At 44.1% G+C, this 17,461-nt stretch overlaps 1 protein-coding gene across 2 annotated transcripts in view; it reads left to right on the forward strand.

Moving 5' to 3' along the window:
* The first annotated feature begins 3,727 nt into the window (after positions 1-3,727).
* The window catches only part of ANP32B (acidic nuclear phosphoprotein 32 family member B), a 65,906-nt gene continuing 52,172 nt past the window's right edge, over positions 3,728-17,461 (forward strand). Inside the window, exon 1 of one of the 2 annotated variants that reach the window (XM_068234328.1) lies at positions 3,728-4,037. In XM_068234328.1, the coding sequence (XP_068090429.1) occupies positions 3,984-4,037 (54 nt within the window). In that variant the 5' untranslated portion in view covers positions 3,728-3,983. Of the gene's footprint in view, positions 4,038-5,832; positions 5,920-17,461 lie in introns of those variants that run through there. The other variant, XM_068234327.1, reaches the window with a different exon arrangement.

The following is a 17,461-nucleotide window of genomic DNA, read 5'->3' on the forward strand; positions in this document are numbered from 1 at the left end:
CCTTACCATCTTACAATACCACCCAGGCATCACTGACTGAATAATTGGTGCCTTTGTATAAGAGTAAATGGCTTATTAGAAGTATACATACTTCATATAATGCTGGAGCTCATTTTCATGTTGTCAATGTACTGGTAGGCCGCTGCAATGGCCTTTCACGTAGCACTTGCGCCTTTCACCAGTTACTGAAGAGTAGATGATTCTGTTATAACAACAAACCTCCTCCAAGTGCCAAGGGGCATGGTTGAAATGATGTTTTACCTCCACATTTTGTGCCCCCACCCCTTTGCCTCACTGCAACACATTGTTACAACCACCCTCCCAGCACTCAAAACACAGGGGAGGGGGTCCTAGGGGTGTAGCTTGGGTGGGTTGTGGGATGTAGACGGGTCAATGCTGATGAGATCCAAGGTGGCTCAGAAATGCTTCAGCTTTATGGAGTTTCTTTTTAGCCCAAGCCTGGTATCAGCAGGGTCTCCATAGCCAAATAGTGTTTTGGTGTCTGTTTATCTTTCCGAAGAGATTTGGCTGCAAGGGCTGCTTTTTAACTGACACATTTGCATATATAGATGCGCTGGTTTATTACCTAAAAAAAGAGACGTCAGACAAGTTCTTAGTAGGGCTAGTACTATATGTACCCATGCTTATCTCATCATGTAACATCTTATCTTATTAGTTATGTATATATTTAACCACATCCTGCAAAAGACTTATCATTCTATTTGTTCACTTTTAGTGCAAATAGAACATTTATATAAATGTCTATTCTACCTATGTGTACACGCATACATACACTTCAGCCCATGCCATCAAGTCGTTAAAGAGGACTAAGGTTGTAAAATACACAACATTTAATGCAAACCTCTGTGAAAGTAATCCAAGAATCGTCGGGTATGAGGGTTAGTAACTCGCTCGCAAATCATTATTTGCCTGAAACTTGGCTCCACCTTGGCAAATCCGCTGTGGTGGTTTTTGACTAAAATGTTTCTGAAACTCTGTGGACACTTCCACCAGCATTGCTGCAGCCTGCACCCAGCTTGGAAGGTGCGTCCTAATAAGTGGCTGCCAAGTTGGGGGATGGCCAGAGCTTCGGAAACACTTCAAGCAAAAACCACCATGTCGGTTTTGCTGAAGGGGCGGAGTTTCAGGCACATGATTTACAGCCCTGGCCCTGCTGATTTTTGGATAACTTTCAGAGGCTTACATGAAATGTCTTCTTATATTTTACAACTTTGGTTGCTTTTAAGGTATTTCCATGGATTTGAAACACAATTTCCATGGATTTGAAACACAAATATGCTAAAAATTATATACTTGTACTGGTTTAATTATAAAAAGTCTGCTGTTTAAGTCCTTCTCCAACCTAAAGTACTTTTATTCTCCCAGTTGTCAAACCACCAATGTTTTTAGGCTGTCTTTGCACTCAAGCCTTCTACACACTTCAGGCTAATGTTGCCCAGCAGGGATTGAAGCACGATCCCTTTTGTCACATATTGTGGATAAGGCTGTACAGACACATGGCTATCCTGAAAGCTATAGTGGGTGGAAGATGAGCGGCACACGGCGGAGGAGGCAAGAGAAAACAAGGCAGTCAGGATGAGTTCAGGCGAGATGGATCTCTCGCCGAAGTGTTGGGACCGCCATACACACAATGGATTCTTGGCATTGTTTAGTCTTGTGTTTAGTGTATGTATGGACCTTTAGTCCACTGCTGGACCATCTCCCATAATGCACAGCAGTGGACTGAGAAACCTGCAGGAGAAACTCATGCTTTCCTATAAGCCTGCCCACACATCTATCTTCATCATTGCCATTCATCTGATACAATGGCATCATGAGTGCAACGAACACTGCACTGAACCTTCAGAGATTTAAACACCGTACACACACTAGATGAAACTGCCGAGGTTACTGATAATAACCGCTTTTGCCAAGAATCCAGCATGTGTACAGCAGCCCTCAACCCCTCTTGTCCTCGCAGATAACCTCGGCTGAGCAAAAGCCAAGTTGCATCTGCCCTGCAATGGCGTACATTTGAAATCGGCACCGGTAGACTTGGGCGCAGGATACAGCGGTATATAGCTGATCCAGCTTCTGCACAAGTCCGGGCCGATTTAATTACTATTCCCCCTCCAGGCCGACATGGATAGTGGGGGAATGAAATAATTTGGCTTCCAGCGATTGCTGGAGGCCGAATTATTATGTTTTTAAGCAACTTCGGCTCTGTCTTCTGACGGAGCCGACGTTACTCACTGAGCGCTTCAATAGGAATGATTCCTATTGAAGTCTATGGAGGCGCCGGCTGCGCCCAAATCTAGCAGAGCTGAAAAGCACTGCTCCGCTGCAATGTTGCCTGAGGGATTGTGTGATGATTCCACTGGGCAACAAGTCGAATACGTATGTGCAAGGCTTTTTAGTGTAGCTGTACTATACAAATATGCTGCCACTACAGCAAGTGTGAACTGTGCCTAGGCCTGGAACCCACTAGCAGCCCTTTTCTAAGCCTTTTGTAAGAACTTGTGATGCCACTTGAAGGATGTGATTTGTTAAAAATCCACCATGGCATTACATTAGCATGAGCTTTTCAAATCACAAGTGCGTAGAAAAGGCTGCTAGTGGGTCCCATGCTTTATGCTTAGAAGGCGGAGAGTAAAAAAAATAAAAAATTCAAGACAATTTCATATCTCTGCAAATTGCTAAGTAAATTTGTCTCTACGGGTTGCAAATTCTTGATCAGTAGTGTTGAGCTAAAATAATATAATAATATGCAAAATTCCCTTCAACTGAAATTAGCTTTGGCAACAGCACAAATTGAACTTTGCATGGGGCTAATAAAATTTGGGAACAGTTGATCAGTTTTTAGCCCACTCCAAAGTACAGTTTTTACAAATGCAAATCCTGATTCCAGCTGAACCAGATTTTTGCATAGTATTTGAACTTTTTTGGTGTTAATAAGCAATAATAATGTATAACTTGACTTGGAGAATATAAGCATGCTCAGATAATCTCCCTGAAGTAGCAATTGAGTGGGGGGAGACAGAAAATATCCTTTCAGTGCTGAGGCCCTCTGCAGCTGAAAAACTTGACATCTAAAAGCTTACTGAAAAAAATGTGAAGCATTTGCTCAGGAAGAAGAAATTGCGTCAGCTACAACAATCATCAATCAATGCGTCTTTCTGTATGAAAATATAAAATCTGTTAGAATAATTTACAATATTAATCTGTAAATAAAGAAAATGTAAATAAAAAAAGCCTTTAGAAAACTACCCCCCCCCCCCCCCAAAAAAAAAGAAAATCATTTTTTATTATTAATAAAACATGCAGCATCTCTGTGCAGGTTGATTTTATGTCACATTAGCAAAGAAACTTGAGTTCAAAAATAAGCAGCTAAGCTCCTGGGCCACTCCTTTCTGCTTCTATGTGCTTTGCTGTTTTCAGCATGTATGTAGCCAAAACCCTGAACTACTTTAAATTAGCAAAAAGTATTGTGCCTAAAAATGATACTAACGCTGGGCTCAAAAGTGTCACATAACCACTATGTAAACCAAGCCGTGTCTCTCGCTTTCTTATGCAAGCTTTTTTTTTTTTTTTTTTTTTTAACTCGGTGGTTTGCTTTCTGCTTTTTGCTGCAGCACATCCTTTAAGCTGTAGTAACGTCCTATGACCAGCAGGGGCAGTGTCGATGTTTTTTCTCTGTTTTTTTTTTTTCCCTCCATGGTTTCTCCTCCTCGCTCTTGTGAGTAACTTGGCGTTTGGTCTCGGCAGCCTCCACACGTTTCCTATACAGAGAGCGCTCAGATTGTCTCCCTCTCCATTAAGGACACCTCGAGCTGCTCTTTTGCAAGCGGAGTGCTGTGCATCCTCCCACCCCCTCCTTGCCAAACTTATTTCTCGGCTAGATCACCTAGAAAGCAGAGCCAGGACGGGGGGAGACACATCTATCACACATAGATAGACGGAGAGAGATCGGGCTAAGAAACAAGATGGACATGAAAAAGAGAATTCACCTGGAGCTGAGGAACAGGACGCCGTCTGATGTAAGATTACATTCATGTTTCTTTCATGTTACTCCTGGCTGCTGATCACACATCCCTGTGGAAGTGCATGCTTGTGATGGCCACGCTATTACTGCCTTCAGCAAACTACAGATAGTGAGGGAGCTCCGATCATGGGCTTACTTCACTTTTTTCTCAGTGATTTGCTCGGCGTGGTGACCACATGGGCTCCTCATATTTATTTATATGGTTGGATTTATTTTTATTTTTTCTCATATTGCCTCCTTGAGTTGTTTCATGCATTGGCTTTTCTTTATCGGTCAAATCTAAACAGTTGCAAATGCGATTGCTGAGATAGCCAATAATAATATAAAACCCCACATTGTATTTTATCCATAGCAACGACATTGAAGCATGCAGTGCTGGGATAGCTACACCTATTATTTGTCCAGCAGCTATTCGGTGGGCGTAGATAGAACTAAACTTTGACTCCTGAGCATGTTTTTATTTATCAGATTTTTTTTCCCTGGGAAGGTGATCATTCAGGGAGTTCGTCTGTAGGAAAGGATGAGGAGGCGGGGATGGCGTTGTGGAAAATTAGATTTAGATGGATGCTTTCATTGGGTGTCGGAGTTCTAAGTTCCTCTCTATCTTTCCTAAGGCTTCACACTCGCTCAGTTACCCTCTTGGTAGCCATGTTTTGCATGTACGTCTTTGCTAGAACGCCCTTTCAAGTCAGCATGTATTCAAAGCAAAGCTGCCTGTTTGATGACTTGCTTGCTGATATTTTAGGCTCTAAAGGGCGCACATGTGTCTGTGCTTTACAGCACTTTGCCCGTATGCTTCTGCTGGAGGAGCTTGGGCAAATCCCTGTCTTCTGGCATGTAGTTTTTTCAATGAGAGGAGTGAGCTCTCCATTATTGCCAACATTCTCCTGTTTCCCCAACTCTGGCAGATCTAAGCCAGGCTGAAGGAAACTGAGACACTTGTTCAGAGCAACCAGTGAATCAAAGATCTGCAACTGCTCCACTTTTTAATCCGTCTGAGATGAAACCATGCGTCCACAGTAACCTGAATACACTAGAATTTTTTTTCCCCCTAGGATGAAAGTCGACTGATGTTTTTAGCAAGGGGAATGCTGTGTGCAGGACAAGTCCTAGTTGGCTGGTTTCGTTAGGGCACGCTCTATCTGTGTGAACAGCTCAGTGTTTTCAATGTGCATGGGATTTTAGTGCTATTTACACTTGCTAAAATGGCAGAGCTCCAGTAAAGCACTTGTGTGGTATAAAGTCAGCTATCAGCTGGCATATCTCCCCCATGGTTGTATATAGAGCCTTCCTGATTATGTATTACTTGTTTCCCCATAGAAATTCAAATGTAACCAGCTAAGCCCTACTACATGCTGGTGCCCTATAGCAAAAGTAACCACTCTCTGTAGTGCTGTGTGGGAATCTCAGACCGAATATGTATATGCCTTTATGAACTAATGTCTAGGGTTAATAGTAACCAAAAGCCCTCCTGAAATAAAATATATGCCGAATAAAGTGTTAACTTGCTAAAGCAGAAGGCATTTCAAAGTGTTAACATGAGCGATAAGTTACTCCCATAATGGTGTCTATAGAGCTGAAGTCTGGCCCCTACTGGAGAGTGATGTGATGGAGGCGTCGTCTGTCCTGTGTCACCTCAGGAGCGCTGCCATTGTGTACCAGCACATTGAGCACAAGCATCATGGCCCTGTTTACGTGTAAGGAGACACTATAGAGCCGTCCACACACGCTGCTCCCCTGCCCTTACGTTACCTTCCAACTGTCTCCAAATATGTATATACAGGGCGGCAGCACACGTCCAGCGCCTGGCTGTATGCAGCATGCTGACTTTATGTGCGGGTAATGCGTCACGCTGTACAGTGTATCTAATGTATGAGGTAACAAGGCAAGCAAAGCCGTAGGAGTGCTATAATGTATATGTACAGTACGCATGTAATGAGCAGTAATGTAGGCGTCCGGGCGACATGTTCCCTCCGCCTCCTCCCCCTTCTTCCTCCTGGTGGTGGCTGGGCTTGTCGGGCGGGAAAAAGCGCTAAAAGCAGGGGAGGGGAATGGCGAGCGCTGTAATCTCACACCTATACAATATAGAAATACTGTATATCAACCGTATTTATGTGGCTAACGTCTCCCCGCCCACACACACGCAGCGTTAGTCGGTGTGGCGTGTAGAATGCCGTGCAATCCAGCCGTGTCCCTCCGCCTGGCAATGTCAGAGGAGGAGACCATCGCCATGTTGTCCTCTCGTCATCCGCCTCCTTGCTCGCTCTCCATGTTGAATGTGTGGCGCTGTCGATGTTTCCCCCTCTGGTGGTGGCTGCAGTGGCCTCCTTACCTCTCGTCGTGCCCCATTGTGTGGCGGTGACCAGGCACGGAGTATGGCAGTGGCCTGGCATTAGCATGGGGATCGGTGCTAGCAGCATTGTGGACGGACGTCTGTTCTCTGCTTGCCCTTCCCTCCCCCTCCTCCCCTACTCTTTGTGTGCCTGCTGCCTTCTCATGTCTGTGCTGTGCTTATATTCCACTATTGGCTACATTGCTTTAAATAATGGACCGTTTTTATATTCCCAACGCCCCACCTTTCTTGGTATATCGCCATTCATCATTATGCTCTCACAGATGCATATTTTTTTTCATTTTCAACTCAGTCTTTGAAAATTTACCTCGTGGCTATTTCATTGTCAACTTGATATTTCCTTATTACAGCCGCGTACTAGTTTGCCTGGTTAATGTAAATAATTCTCCTATTGACTTTTTTTTAATGCAAGGGCTAAAAAAGGCGACAGAACATTACTAACTGTATTTGATCAGACGCCTTCATGTTATATTGCAAAAATGTAGTCTGCCTCCACATCCTGTACAGTACACTGTTGCTTAGCAGTGATAGAATAACCTTTATTATTGTAATATCCTGCGAGTAGGCATAATACCAGTAACCTCTTCAAGATTACATAACTTTTTAAGAAGTACACATTTTAAATTTCTTCCTTAGGTTGCTCAGATATTGAATTAGTTTTGCAATATTTTTCTCTGCATGCGTGGAAGCGATTTGTGACATTTATATAAATAATGGTGCCAAGTCTGCATATTTGGCAGAATGTAAAGAGGGCCTCTACTGTATCATGGGGTAGCCTTTTTCGGTTGGAAATACCATGCAGGAATGTCTAGGCACACCCCTTTGGCTGCATTATACAGAGACGATTGGTGTGGTGGCTGAACATTTTGCATGTTTGTGGGGATTGGCGTTACACTAGTTGGATTTCACCTTTTTTAGGGATCCTAAAGAGGAACTCTACCGAAAGATAGTAGTAGGGAAAAAATACATAGCAAAGTGAGAAGTTAAATAGAAAATCAAGAGAAATGCATCCTGTGTGTTTTTAGATAGACAAGCCTGTCTAATTCCCCCTCGTCTTCAAGTAATCACAAGTGTAATTTGATCTTTCAGCTGTCAGCTCAGAAATTTGGCAGTCCTGGGCAGACAGCTAAAACTTTGTACAGCGCCACGAATATGTTGGCGCTTTATAAATCAATAATAATATGTAAACACAGGTTGTTACCCCTTTGTCTGCTTCCGTGAAAGCAGGATGTAGACACGGCTGATTTATTGCAGGAGTTCTGTAGGCTGTAACTAGGAAATGTTTTTTTAAAAGGAACCCGAGTTGAGTCCTATGGAAGTTGCCATATTTATTTCCTATTTTAAACAATACAAGTTGCCTGGCAGTCCTGTTGATCTTTCTAGTCACCAGGGTCTAAATCCCACACCTCAAACAAGCATGCAGCTAATCTTTTTTGGATTTGTCATAGACATCTAGTCTGCATACTTGTTCAGGGTCTATGGCTTAAAATAATAGAGGCAGAAGATCATTAGGACAGTCAGACAATGTGCGTTAATTAAAAGGAAATAAACATGTCACTAATTTATACAAGATAGCGCTCAGCTGTATTTTCAATCCACCACCAAGCACCCTGTGAGGGAGTAGACTCACCCAGTGAGTTTGACCACTGTCAAATTGGTCAACAAGCGCCCAGCAATGTGCGTTCCAGCACTTTAGGGTTGCCAACTCCTCTTAATGGATGCCGAGGTCCCAGGCTTCTTGTCTTGGTAGATGTATACCTCATATAGGAAAAGATGCTTCCATAGCGTAATTCAGTATTAAAAAGATAGGCTTTATTATAAAATTGCACACAGTTTGCTTGTAGGTTATTGGGCACAGAGTTTGAATCGGGCCTCCCCCGTTGCCTCCCATTCCCTAGATGTCAGGCAAGCTCCACCGTACACGTTTCGTCACTCCGAGTGGCTCATCAGAGGCCCCTGATGAGTCACTCGGAGTGACGAAATGCGTAGGGTGGATCTTGCCTGACGTCTAGAGAATCACTCACGCTGGGTTGGAGGCAGCGGCGAGAGCGGGAGCGAACCTTTCAGCCTTCCCGGGAGGCAACGGGGGAGAGCCCAATTCAAACTCTGTGCCCAATAACCTACAAGCAAACTGTGAGTGCAATTTTATAATAAAGCCTATCTTTTTAATACTGAATTATGCTATGGAAGCATCTTTTTCTATATGAGGTATACATCTACCAAGACATAGAGCCTGGGACCTCGGCATCCATTAAGAGGAGTTGGCAACCCTAAAGTGCTGGAACGCACATTGCTGGGCACTTGTTGACCAATCTGACAGTGGTCAAACTCGCTGGGTGAGTCTACTCCCTCACGGGGTGCTTGGTGGTGGATTGAAAATACAGCTGAGCGCTATCTTGTATAAATTATAGAGTCTGCAGCAGCCTGCCATGGCTGATATGGGAGCGCACCTGTAATGAAGAGCACTGTCATGTGTTATTTTAATTGGACTAAGCCCGAGAGAGTCGCATTGACTCTTAAGAACTTGTCTGGATTTTGCTTTTACTAAAAACTTTTAGTGTGATTTATCATTTCTTTATTTTTGTAGCATTCATCAATACCACTATAGCGCTTTCCAAAAAATTGTATAAATAAACAAGTCAGCCTCCATATCCCTCTCACCTTGGGTTTCCTTTAACCACTTCAGGACCACAGTGCTAACCCCCCCCTAAAGACCAGGCTGTTTTATGTTTAATTGGCCACTGCAGCTTTAAGGCCAAGCTGCAGGGCTGCAGAACACAGTACGTTAGTGATTTTCTCCCCACCAACAGAGCTCTCAGTTGGTGGGGTCTGCTCGCTTATTGGGCTGCTTATTGTCTTTTTTTTTTTTTTTTTTTTTTTTATTCCTATCACAGTGATCGGCTGTATATTCTTCAGCTTATCACTGCCGATCGCTCACTTATGCCTAAGGGTCACACGGTTGTCCCCAGTACAGCGCTGTTGCAGATCGCAGCGCTGTACAATGTAATTAGAGGGCGAAACTGCCGTCTAACAGTCTCCCGAGCGGCGATCGCCACTCCGAGATTGAAGCTCTGCCCTTCTGAACAGGAGATGCGCATGATCTCCTGCAAACTGCAGCCCCAGGACTTGACGCCAATTGGCATTCGGCGGTCCTGGGGCTGCTGCCATGGCCACGCCCATTTGCTTGGGGTGGTCTTGAAGTAGTTAAAGGTTATTATGCTGTTGCTTATCTTTGAGGCAGAGAGGAAGTTCTGAGATCGGGTGCGCTTTAAACATTGACATTGCTATCTTCCAGATTGTTAGACACACTGTGGAATGACTGTTCTATATGCACATAAAAATAATTTAAAGGTAACCTAAACTGAGAAGGATATGGATTTTTCCTTTTAAAATACCAGTTGCCTGACTCCTGCTAATCCTGTGTCTCTAATACTTTTAGCCACAGCCCCACAACAAGCATGCAGATCAGGTGCTCTGACTTAAGTCGGGCTGGATTAGCTGCATGCTTGTTTCAGGTTTGTGATTTAAAGGGATACTGTAGGGGGGGTCGGGGGAAAATGAGTTGAACTTACCCGGGGCTTCTAACGGTCCCCTGCAGACATCCTGTGTTGGCGCAGCCACTCACCGATGCTCCAGCCCCGCCTCCGGTTCACTTCTGGAATTTCAGACTTTAAAGTCTGAAAACCACTGCGCCTGCATTGCCGTGTCCTCGATCCCGCTGATGTCACCAAGAGCGCACAGCGCAGACCCAGTATGGTCTGTGTCTGCGCAGTACACTCCTGGTGACATCAGCGGGAGCGAGGACACGGGCGTGCAGGCGCAGTGGTTTTCTGTCTTTAAAGTCAGAAATTCCAGAAGTGAACTGGAGGCGGGGCCGGAGCATCGGTGAGTGGCTGCGCCAACACAGGATGTCTGCGGGGGACCATTAGAAGCCCCGGGTAAGTTCAGCTCATTTTCCCCCGACCCCCCTACAGTATCCCTTTAAGCTGAAATTATGTTTGCCATAATTGTTGCAATATATAGAGCTAAAATAAAAGCACTGCGTGCTTCTTAGGCCTTGTTTCCATCTGTCCGCTTCTATCCGCTTTTTATCAGCACATCAATGTTACAGATTGATACATATTGCTGAAAAGCGGACAGAAGCGCATAGATGGAAACGAGGCCTTAACCCATTCGCGTTCCGTCGTTTTCACTTGAGCAATGTTCATCTCCCATTGATTAGCCTATAACTTTATCACTACTTATCACAATGAACTGATCTATATCTTGTTTTTTCCGCCACCAATTAGGCTTTCTTTGAGGGGTACATTTTGCTAAGAGCCACTTTACTGTAAATGCATTTTAACAGGAAGCATAAGAAAAAAACGGAAAAAAATCATTATTTCTCAGTTTTCAGCCATTATAGTTTTAAAATAATACATGCCTCCATAATTAAAACTCACGTATTGTATTTGCCCATATGTCGCGGTTATTCCACTGTTAAAATTATGTCCCTATCACAATGTATAGCAACAATATTTTATTTGGAAATAAAGGTGCATTTTTCCGTTTTGCTTCTATCACTATTTACAAGTTTAAAATAAAAAATATATAGAAATATTTCATCTTTACATTGATATTTAAAAAGTTTAGACCCTTAGGTAAATATTTACATGTTTTTTTTTGTTTTTTTTTTATTGTAATGTGTGTGTTTTTTTTATATTAAACATTTTATTTGGGTATTTTTGGGAGGGTGGGATGTAAACAATAGTTTTATAATGTAAATGTGTCTTGAGTTTTATTTTTTTTACTTTTAGTTGTAGTTTTACTTTTTGGCCACAAGATGGCGGCCATGAGTTTGTTTACATGACGTCACTCTAAGCGTAACATACGCTTAGAGAGACGCATGGGGGAGGCAACAGCCAGAAAAAGCGCAGCTTCCGAGAGAAGCTGTCGCTTTTTCAGCGGGGGCGAGGAATCAGTGATCGTGCACCATAGCCCGATTCACTGATTGCCTGGCTAACGAACCACGGACCTGTAGCGCGCGTGTACGCACGGTAGCGCACATGGTTCCTGGACGTAGTTTCTACGTCCAGGAACTAAAATAGGTTAAAATTGAAATTTCTGTTTAAAGTGAAACTTTTTTTATTTTAACGAGAAAAAAGTCCTCCCCAGGCTAGTACTATACATTACAAGAACTGTAACAGACAGGTGGGGTAATATTATCAAAATTTAATGCAATGAAAACTGAGGAAAAATATGTGCAAAAGTAGAGCATGTCTTCACAGCAACCAACCATTAGCCATTATCTGAGCAACTGGTTCAGTCGTGCACTGCTTTTGATTAATAGGCCCCAATACTTCAGGGGATCCCTTTATGCGCAGAGGGATTGGAACGTGAGGTTTATCTGTACATGAAAGTTTTGCTCCCAAGGTTTTCAAGAAATGAAGTTTAAAGTGAACCCAAGGTGAGCGTGATATGGAGGCTTCTATATTTCCTTTTAAGCAATGGCAGTTGCCTGGCTGTCCTGCTTATCCTCCTGCCTCTAATACTTTTAACCAAAGACCCTGAACAAGCATGCAGCAGATCAGGTGTTTCTGACACTTTATTGACACTACATCTGGAACTAAGCTCTGCCACTCAGCGCAGTCGTGGATGTTTGCTCAGGGGATTTGGGGGCTCTGCAGCCCTCGTTTAGTGGCGGGGATGCGGAGGATTACTTGGGAGCACTGAAGCGAACTAGAAGGTAAAATAGGCAAAAATAGTTCGCTTCCGTGTCTCTTTTGCTTTCGCCAGTGGGGGCCACAAAATATTGTATCGAGGGCCGCAAATGGCACGCGGACCGCGAGTTTGAGACCCCCTGCCCTAAGGGGACATGCTGCCGGAGGGGTCCGGTCGCCGAGGTCACTTTTATTTTTTTTTTCTTCAGCCTCTTAGAGGCTCTCATTGCCGCTGTCCCTCTCCTTCCCTCCTCCCCTCTGCCTAAAGAATTGAGCAGGACGGCGATCCGTCCTGCTCTTCGCCGTTCCGTGAAGTGGCAGGGAATGATTGCGAATGCGCGCGGCCGTTCCCTGGGAGACTGCAGCCCCAGGACTTGAGGCCAATTGCCATTAGGCGGTCCTGAGGCTGCCACGCCCATTGGCGTGAGGCGGTTGCAAGGTAGTTAGAGTAAGGTGCCGTTCAGGCTCTGCGTTCCTAGCGGTTTTTACAGAACGCATACGGGCAGACTTTGCGCATAGAAACGGCTACTAATGTTTTCTAATAGCCTCGTTCACATGTATGCGTATCAGACGCATACGTTTCTCATCCGCATTGCTGCACGCAGTTCTGTGCGTCACGCACAGAAACGGACGCAATGAAAGTCTATAGATGCGTATCAAAACCGCGTACTATTGCATTTTTAGCGTATGTTTCCCTCTGCGTTTCCCATAATTCTTTTGTTTCGTGTGATGTGTGTGCAAAACGCAATAGAAACCGCATTTTAACGCAAGAAAAAACGCATGCGGTTTCAACTTTTGTGGTTCAGGTGTGCAGGGGGAGACACGAGACCCCCAGAACATCTCTTCCCAGGTAGTTGGGTATCTGTATACCAATTTTTTTTTTTTATTTTTTTTTAAACCGGTCAAGGCGTTTTCGAGTGATACATATGCGCGCGCACACATGCACGTCTGATTTTATACATAGATACTTGTCCAGTGTTCTCCCCAGAATTTTTTTCCAGCCGGGTGGTATGAAATAGTAGCCGGGTGGCATGAAATAGTAGCCGGGTGGCATGAAAAAGTAGCCGGGTGGGGCAAGTTGAAAATGCAGGGCAACTCTGCTTACAGCATAGGAGGAGGTGAGAAGGTGAGCCGATGACAGCCGGGTGGTCACTAAATCTAGCTGGGTGGAGCACCCGGCTAAAAGAGCCTGGGGAGAACACTGCTTGTCTGAATTGTCAAAAACTGATGGAGAATCATCCTATAGCAAAATTACCCGTATATACTCATATATAAGCCGACCCGCATATAAGCCGACCAACTTTTACCTGAAAAACCAGGGAAAAAGTATTGACCCCCATATAATCCGGGGGTCCCCCAGTATGTCCCAGTATAGCTAGTATAGTGCCCAGTATTGGTAGGTAGATTCCCAGTATAGCTAGTATAGTGCCCAGTATTGGTAGGTAGATTCCCAGTATAGCTAGTATAGTGCCCAGTATAGGTAGGTAGTGGCCAGTATAACGCTCGCTCCCGCCGCGGCCCTGCTGCTATTACCTGCTTAGGCAGCCGCTTCCTAATCCGTGGTTTCCCTCATGCTGTGTATAAGTGATCACACAGCAGTGCGCCCGGCGCTGCTGCTGTGACGATGCAGGGGGCAGGAAAGAGCGGTTCCCCTGGTAACGGCGATACACATCGCCGCTACAGGGAGCCGCGCTCTTTCCTGCCCCCTGCATCCTCACAGTAGCAGTGCCGGGCGCACTGCTGTGTGATCACTTATACACAGCATGAGGGAAACCACGGATTAGGAAGCGGCTGCCTAAGCAGGTAATAGCAGCCGTGGGGAAGGGGGGGGGGGGGGGGGACGGACCCCCAGGAAATACTCGCATACAAGCCGACCCCCCCCCCCAACTTTTGATACCCTTTTTGGGGGTCAGACATTCGGCTTGTATGAGAGTATAAACAGTATTGCTGTTTTTGTTCATCACTTGGCTTGTCAGAAATTAAGAGCAGGTTTAGGCCTTTTTCACATTATAAATTGCCAGCGCTATCGCAAGTGATGAGCGATTGAGAGTTTTTGAAATCACTTTACTAAGCGCTTTTAGAGTGATTTGCGCTTAGAAAAGCGCCTTTCTAAGTGCTTTTGTGTAGCAATGTTTTTTTCACTTCCTGACGTCTGTGAGGAAGTGAACTCTTTGCCTCGGAAATGAATTTAATACAATGTATTTATTCATTAAAAGCGCTCGGTAAAATAGATTTTTTCAAAGTGATTTTTCAAGCGTTTAACGTTTTTCCTATCCTCACTCCTGCTCTGAAAATGGTGCAGGAGCAGAGTTTGTGATTGGATAGAAATATCATCGCTCATGTGAGAACACTCACATAGAGGAACATTGTAGAAGCGCTTTTAGGGCTTGTTCACACTAGGAGCGGTTTCGCTTTTTTTTAAAGTGCTGGCGATTTTTAAAAATCACCTTATCCACTTTACCCCCGCGCGTACGGATTTCTCCGCCCCTTTTTCCATCCTTTCACCCCCAGGGACGGAGAAATCCGTACTCTGCGCACTCCCGCCGCTGTCCGCGCTCCCGCTCGTAAACACGCCGCCGTCGCCCGCTCGCCCAGAGATCAACGAACGGGAAAATCCATTCCCGTTCGTTGATCTCAGCCCCGCAATGATCTGCTGCCGCTCGGCTGAGCAGCGCGATCATTGTGAAAAAATAACAAAGTCCCAGCCTCTTTCTACTTCCTGCAAGCGTCCGGAAGGACGCTTGCAGGTCGCATGAAACAAATTTGTAATGTTGCCATCTTGTGGCCAAATAGTAAAACTACACCCTAACCATTTTTTACACACAAATAAACTTGTTTTACACAAAAAATTAACTCCTTACCTCCCACACTCCCCAATTTTTTTTTTTTTGTAATTAAAAAATAAATAAATTTACAATTTAAAAAAAATACATAAATAGTTACCTTAGGGACTGAACTTTTTAAATATTTATGTCAAGAGGGTATAACACTGTTACTTTATAAACTATGGGCTTGTAATTAGGGATGGACGCAAAACTGAAAAAAATGCACCTTTATTTCCAACTAAAATATTGGCGGCAAACATTGTGATAGGGAAATAATTTAAATGGTTTTATAACCGGGATAAATAGGCATATACATTTAATGGGTTTTAATTACAGTAGCATGCATTATTTAAAAACTATAAAGGCCAAAAACTGAAAAATAATAAAAAAAAATGTTCCCACATTTTTTCCTATTTTCCCATTAAAACACATTTAGAATAAAATTATTCTTGGCATAATGTCCCACCTAAAGAAAGCCTAATTGGTGGCGAAAAAAACAAGAGATAGTTCATTTCATTGCGATAAGTAATGATAAAATTATAGACGAATGAATGGAAGGAGCGCTGAAAGGTGAAAATTGCTCTGGTGGTCAGGGGGTAAAACCCCTCAGTTGAGAAGTGGTTAAAAGCGCTTGTGTAATGTAAGCTTATGTGAGTGTTCTCACATAAGCGATGAGCTTTCTATCCACTTGCAAACGCGGCTCCTGCACTATTTTCAGAGCGTTTGCAATTCAATAGAAAGTGTAGGGAAATTGCTAAATGCTTGAAAAAGCACTTTGAAAAACGATGTTCCGAGTGCTTTTAATGAATAAATACAATGACCTCAATTCACTAAGATCATGCTGGAGATAATAAGGCAAGAGAAAACTTACCTCCACACAGTAAGAGTTATCTTATCTCTTCATTCCTTACGTTACCTCCTCTGTAGTTAATTTACCTCCTGTAGTTATTTTCGCACGCAGTTAATGAACAGCCTGTCTTTAACTCTGGAGTTATTTTAAGGATTGAAGAGTTAACTTAAAGAGAACCCGAGGTGGGTTTGAAGAATATTATCTGCATACAGAGGCTGGATCTGCCTATACAGCCCAGCCTCTGTTGCTATCCCAAACCCCCCTAAGGTCCCCCTGCACTCTGCAATCCCTCATAAATCACAGCCACGCTGCTGACAAACAGCTTGTCAGAGCTGGCTGTGTTTATCTTTATAGTGTCAGTCTGCTGCTCTCCCCGCCTCCTGCAGAACTCCAGTCCCCGCCTGCATCCCTTCCCTCCCTGCTGATTGGAGGGAAGGGACAGGGGCAGGGACCGGAGCTATGCAGGAGGCGGGGGAGCAGCTGAGACTGACACTACAGATGTAAACACAGCCTCACAGCACGGCTATGATTTATGAGGGATTGCAGAGTGCAGGGGGACCTTAGTGGGGTTTGGAATAGCAACAGAGGCTGGGCTGTATAGGCAGATCCAGCCTCTGTATGCAGATAACATTCTTTAAACACACCTCGGGTTCTCTTTAAAGACAGAAGAATTAACTTTAGGTTTGCCTGAGGTAAAATGTTTCCTGAATACTACATGCCTTATCACCATGGTAACAACTCTAGAAGAGTTATTAAAGACAGGAGATAAGCTTAGTGAATTGAGGCCGTTGTATTCATTTCTGGGCCAAAGAGTTCACTTCCTGACTGACATCAGGAAGTAAAAAAAACATTACTACACAAAAGTGCTTTTCTAAACGCAAATCGCTCTGAAAGTTCCTTCAAAAGTGCTCAGTGCTTGTGATAGTGCTGGCGACTTATGTGAACAAAGCCTGAAGGCGATTTTTAAAATAGTCATTGCTTTTAAAAAAAGCGAAAACGCTCTTTACTGTGAACAAGCCCTTAGTTAATCAAACCTATTTTTAGTTTTGTTGCAGTTTTTCCACCATTCCAGAGACAGGTTAAAGGGAAGGTTCAGGGACACAAAAAAAAAAAAATAGAAATCCACTTACCTGGTGCTTCCTCCAGCCCGTAGCTGGCAGGAGGTGCCCTCGTCGCCGCTCCCGGTGGCCGACCCGGCGGCCAGGTCGGGCTTCTTCTGCGCTCCATTATGCGTGTCACGCCGCTGCGCTGACGTCATCGGACGTCCTCCGGGCTGTACTGCGCAGGCTCAGTAGTTCTTTAATGAAGAAGGTGGTGACAGTTAATTTACCTTCACTATTTTGTAACTAATAAGAATATTGCATGAAAAGCCAGTGCTTAACATATTTTATGGCCTGGTTTCTTTCTTTTTTTTTTAAGTCCCTTATTTGCATGATTACAGGTATATTTCTGGATTCATGTTCCATTACAGGGAACCAGATAAATAATTGAATCAGGCCTGCACTAGTCCTGGAAACAAGGCAGTGGAAGTAAATAGCAAGTCGTTATACAAGAGGCGCCCCAAGATGGTTACACTTTTTGGTTCTTCAGTTCTCACACTGCAGCCGCTGTAGAGGTGTATCCTTTTCACCACATGCAGTATATATCAGACAAAAACAGTAGCGCTGTGTGATCAACGTCAGAATACAATTG

The sequence above is a fragment of the Hyperolius riggenbachi genome, chromosome 1 (genome assembly GCF_040937935.1).
Source record: "Hyperolius riggenbachi isolate aHypRig1 chromosome 1, aHypRig1.pri, whole genome shotgun sequence".
Classification (NCBI taxonomy): Eukaryota; Metazoa; Chordata; class Amphibia; order Anura; family Hyperoliidae; genus Hyperolius; species Hyperolius riggenbachi.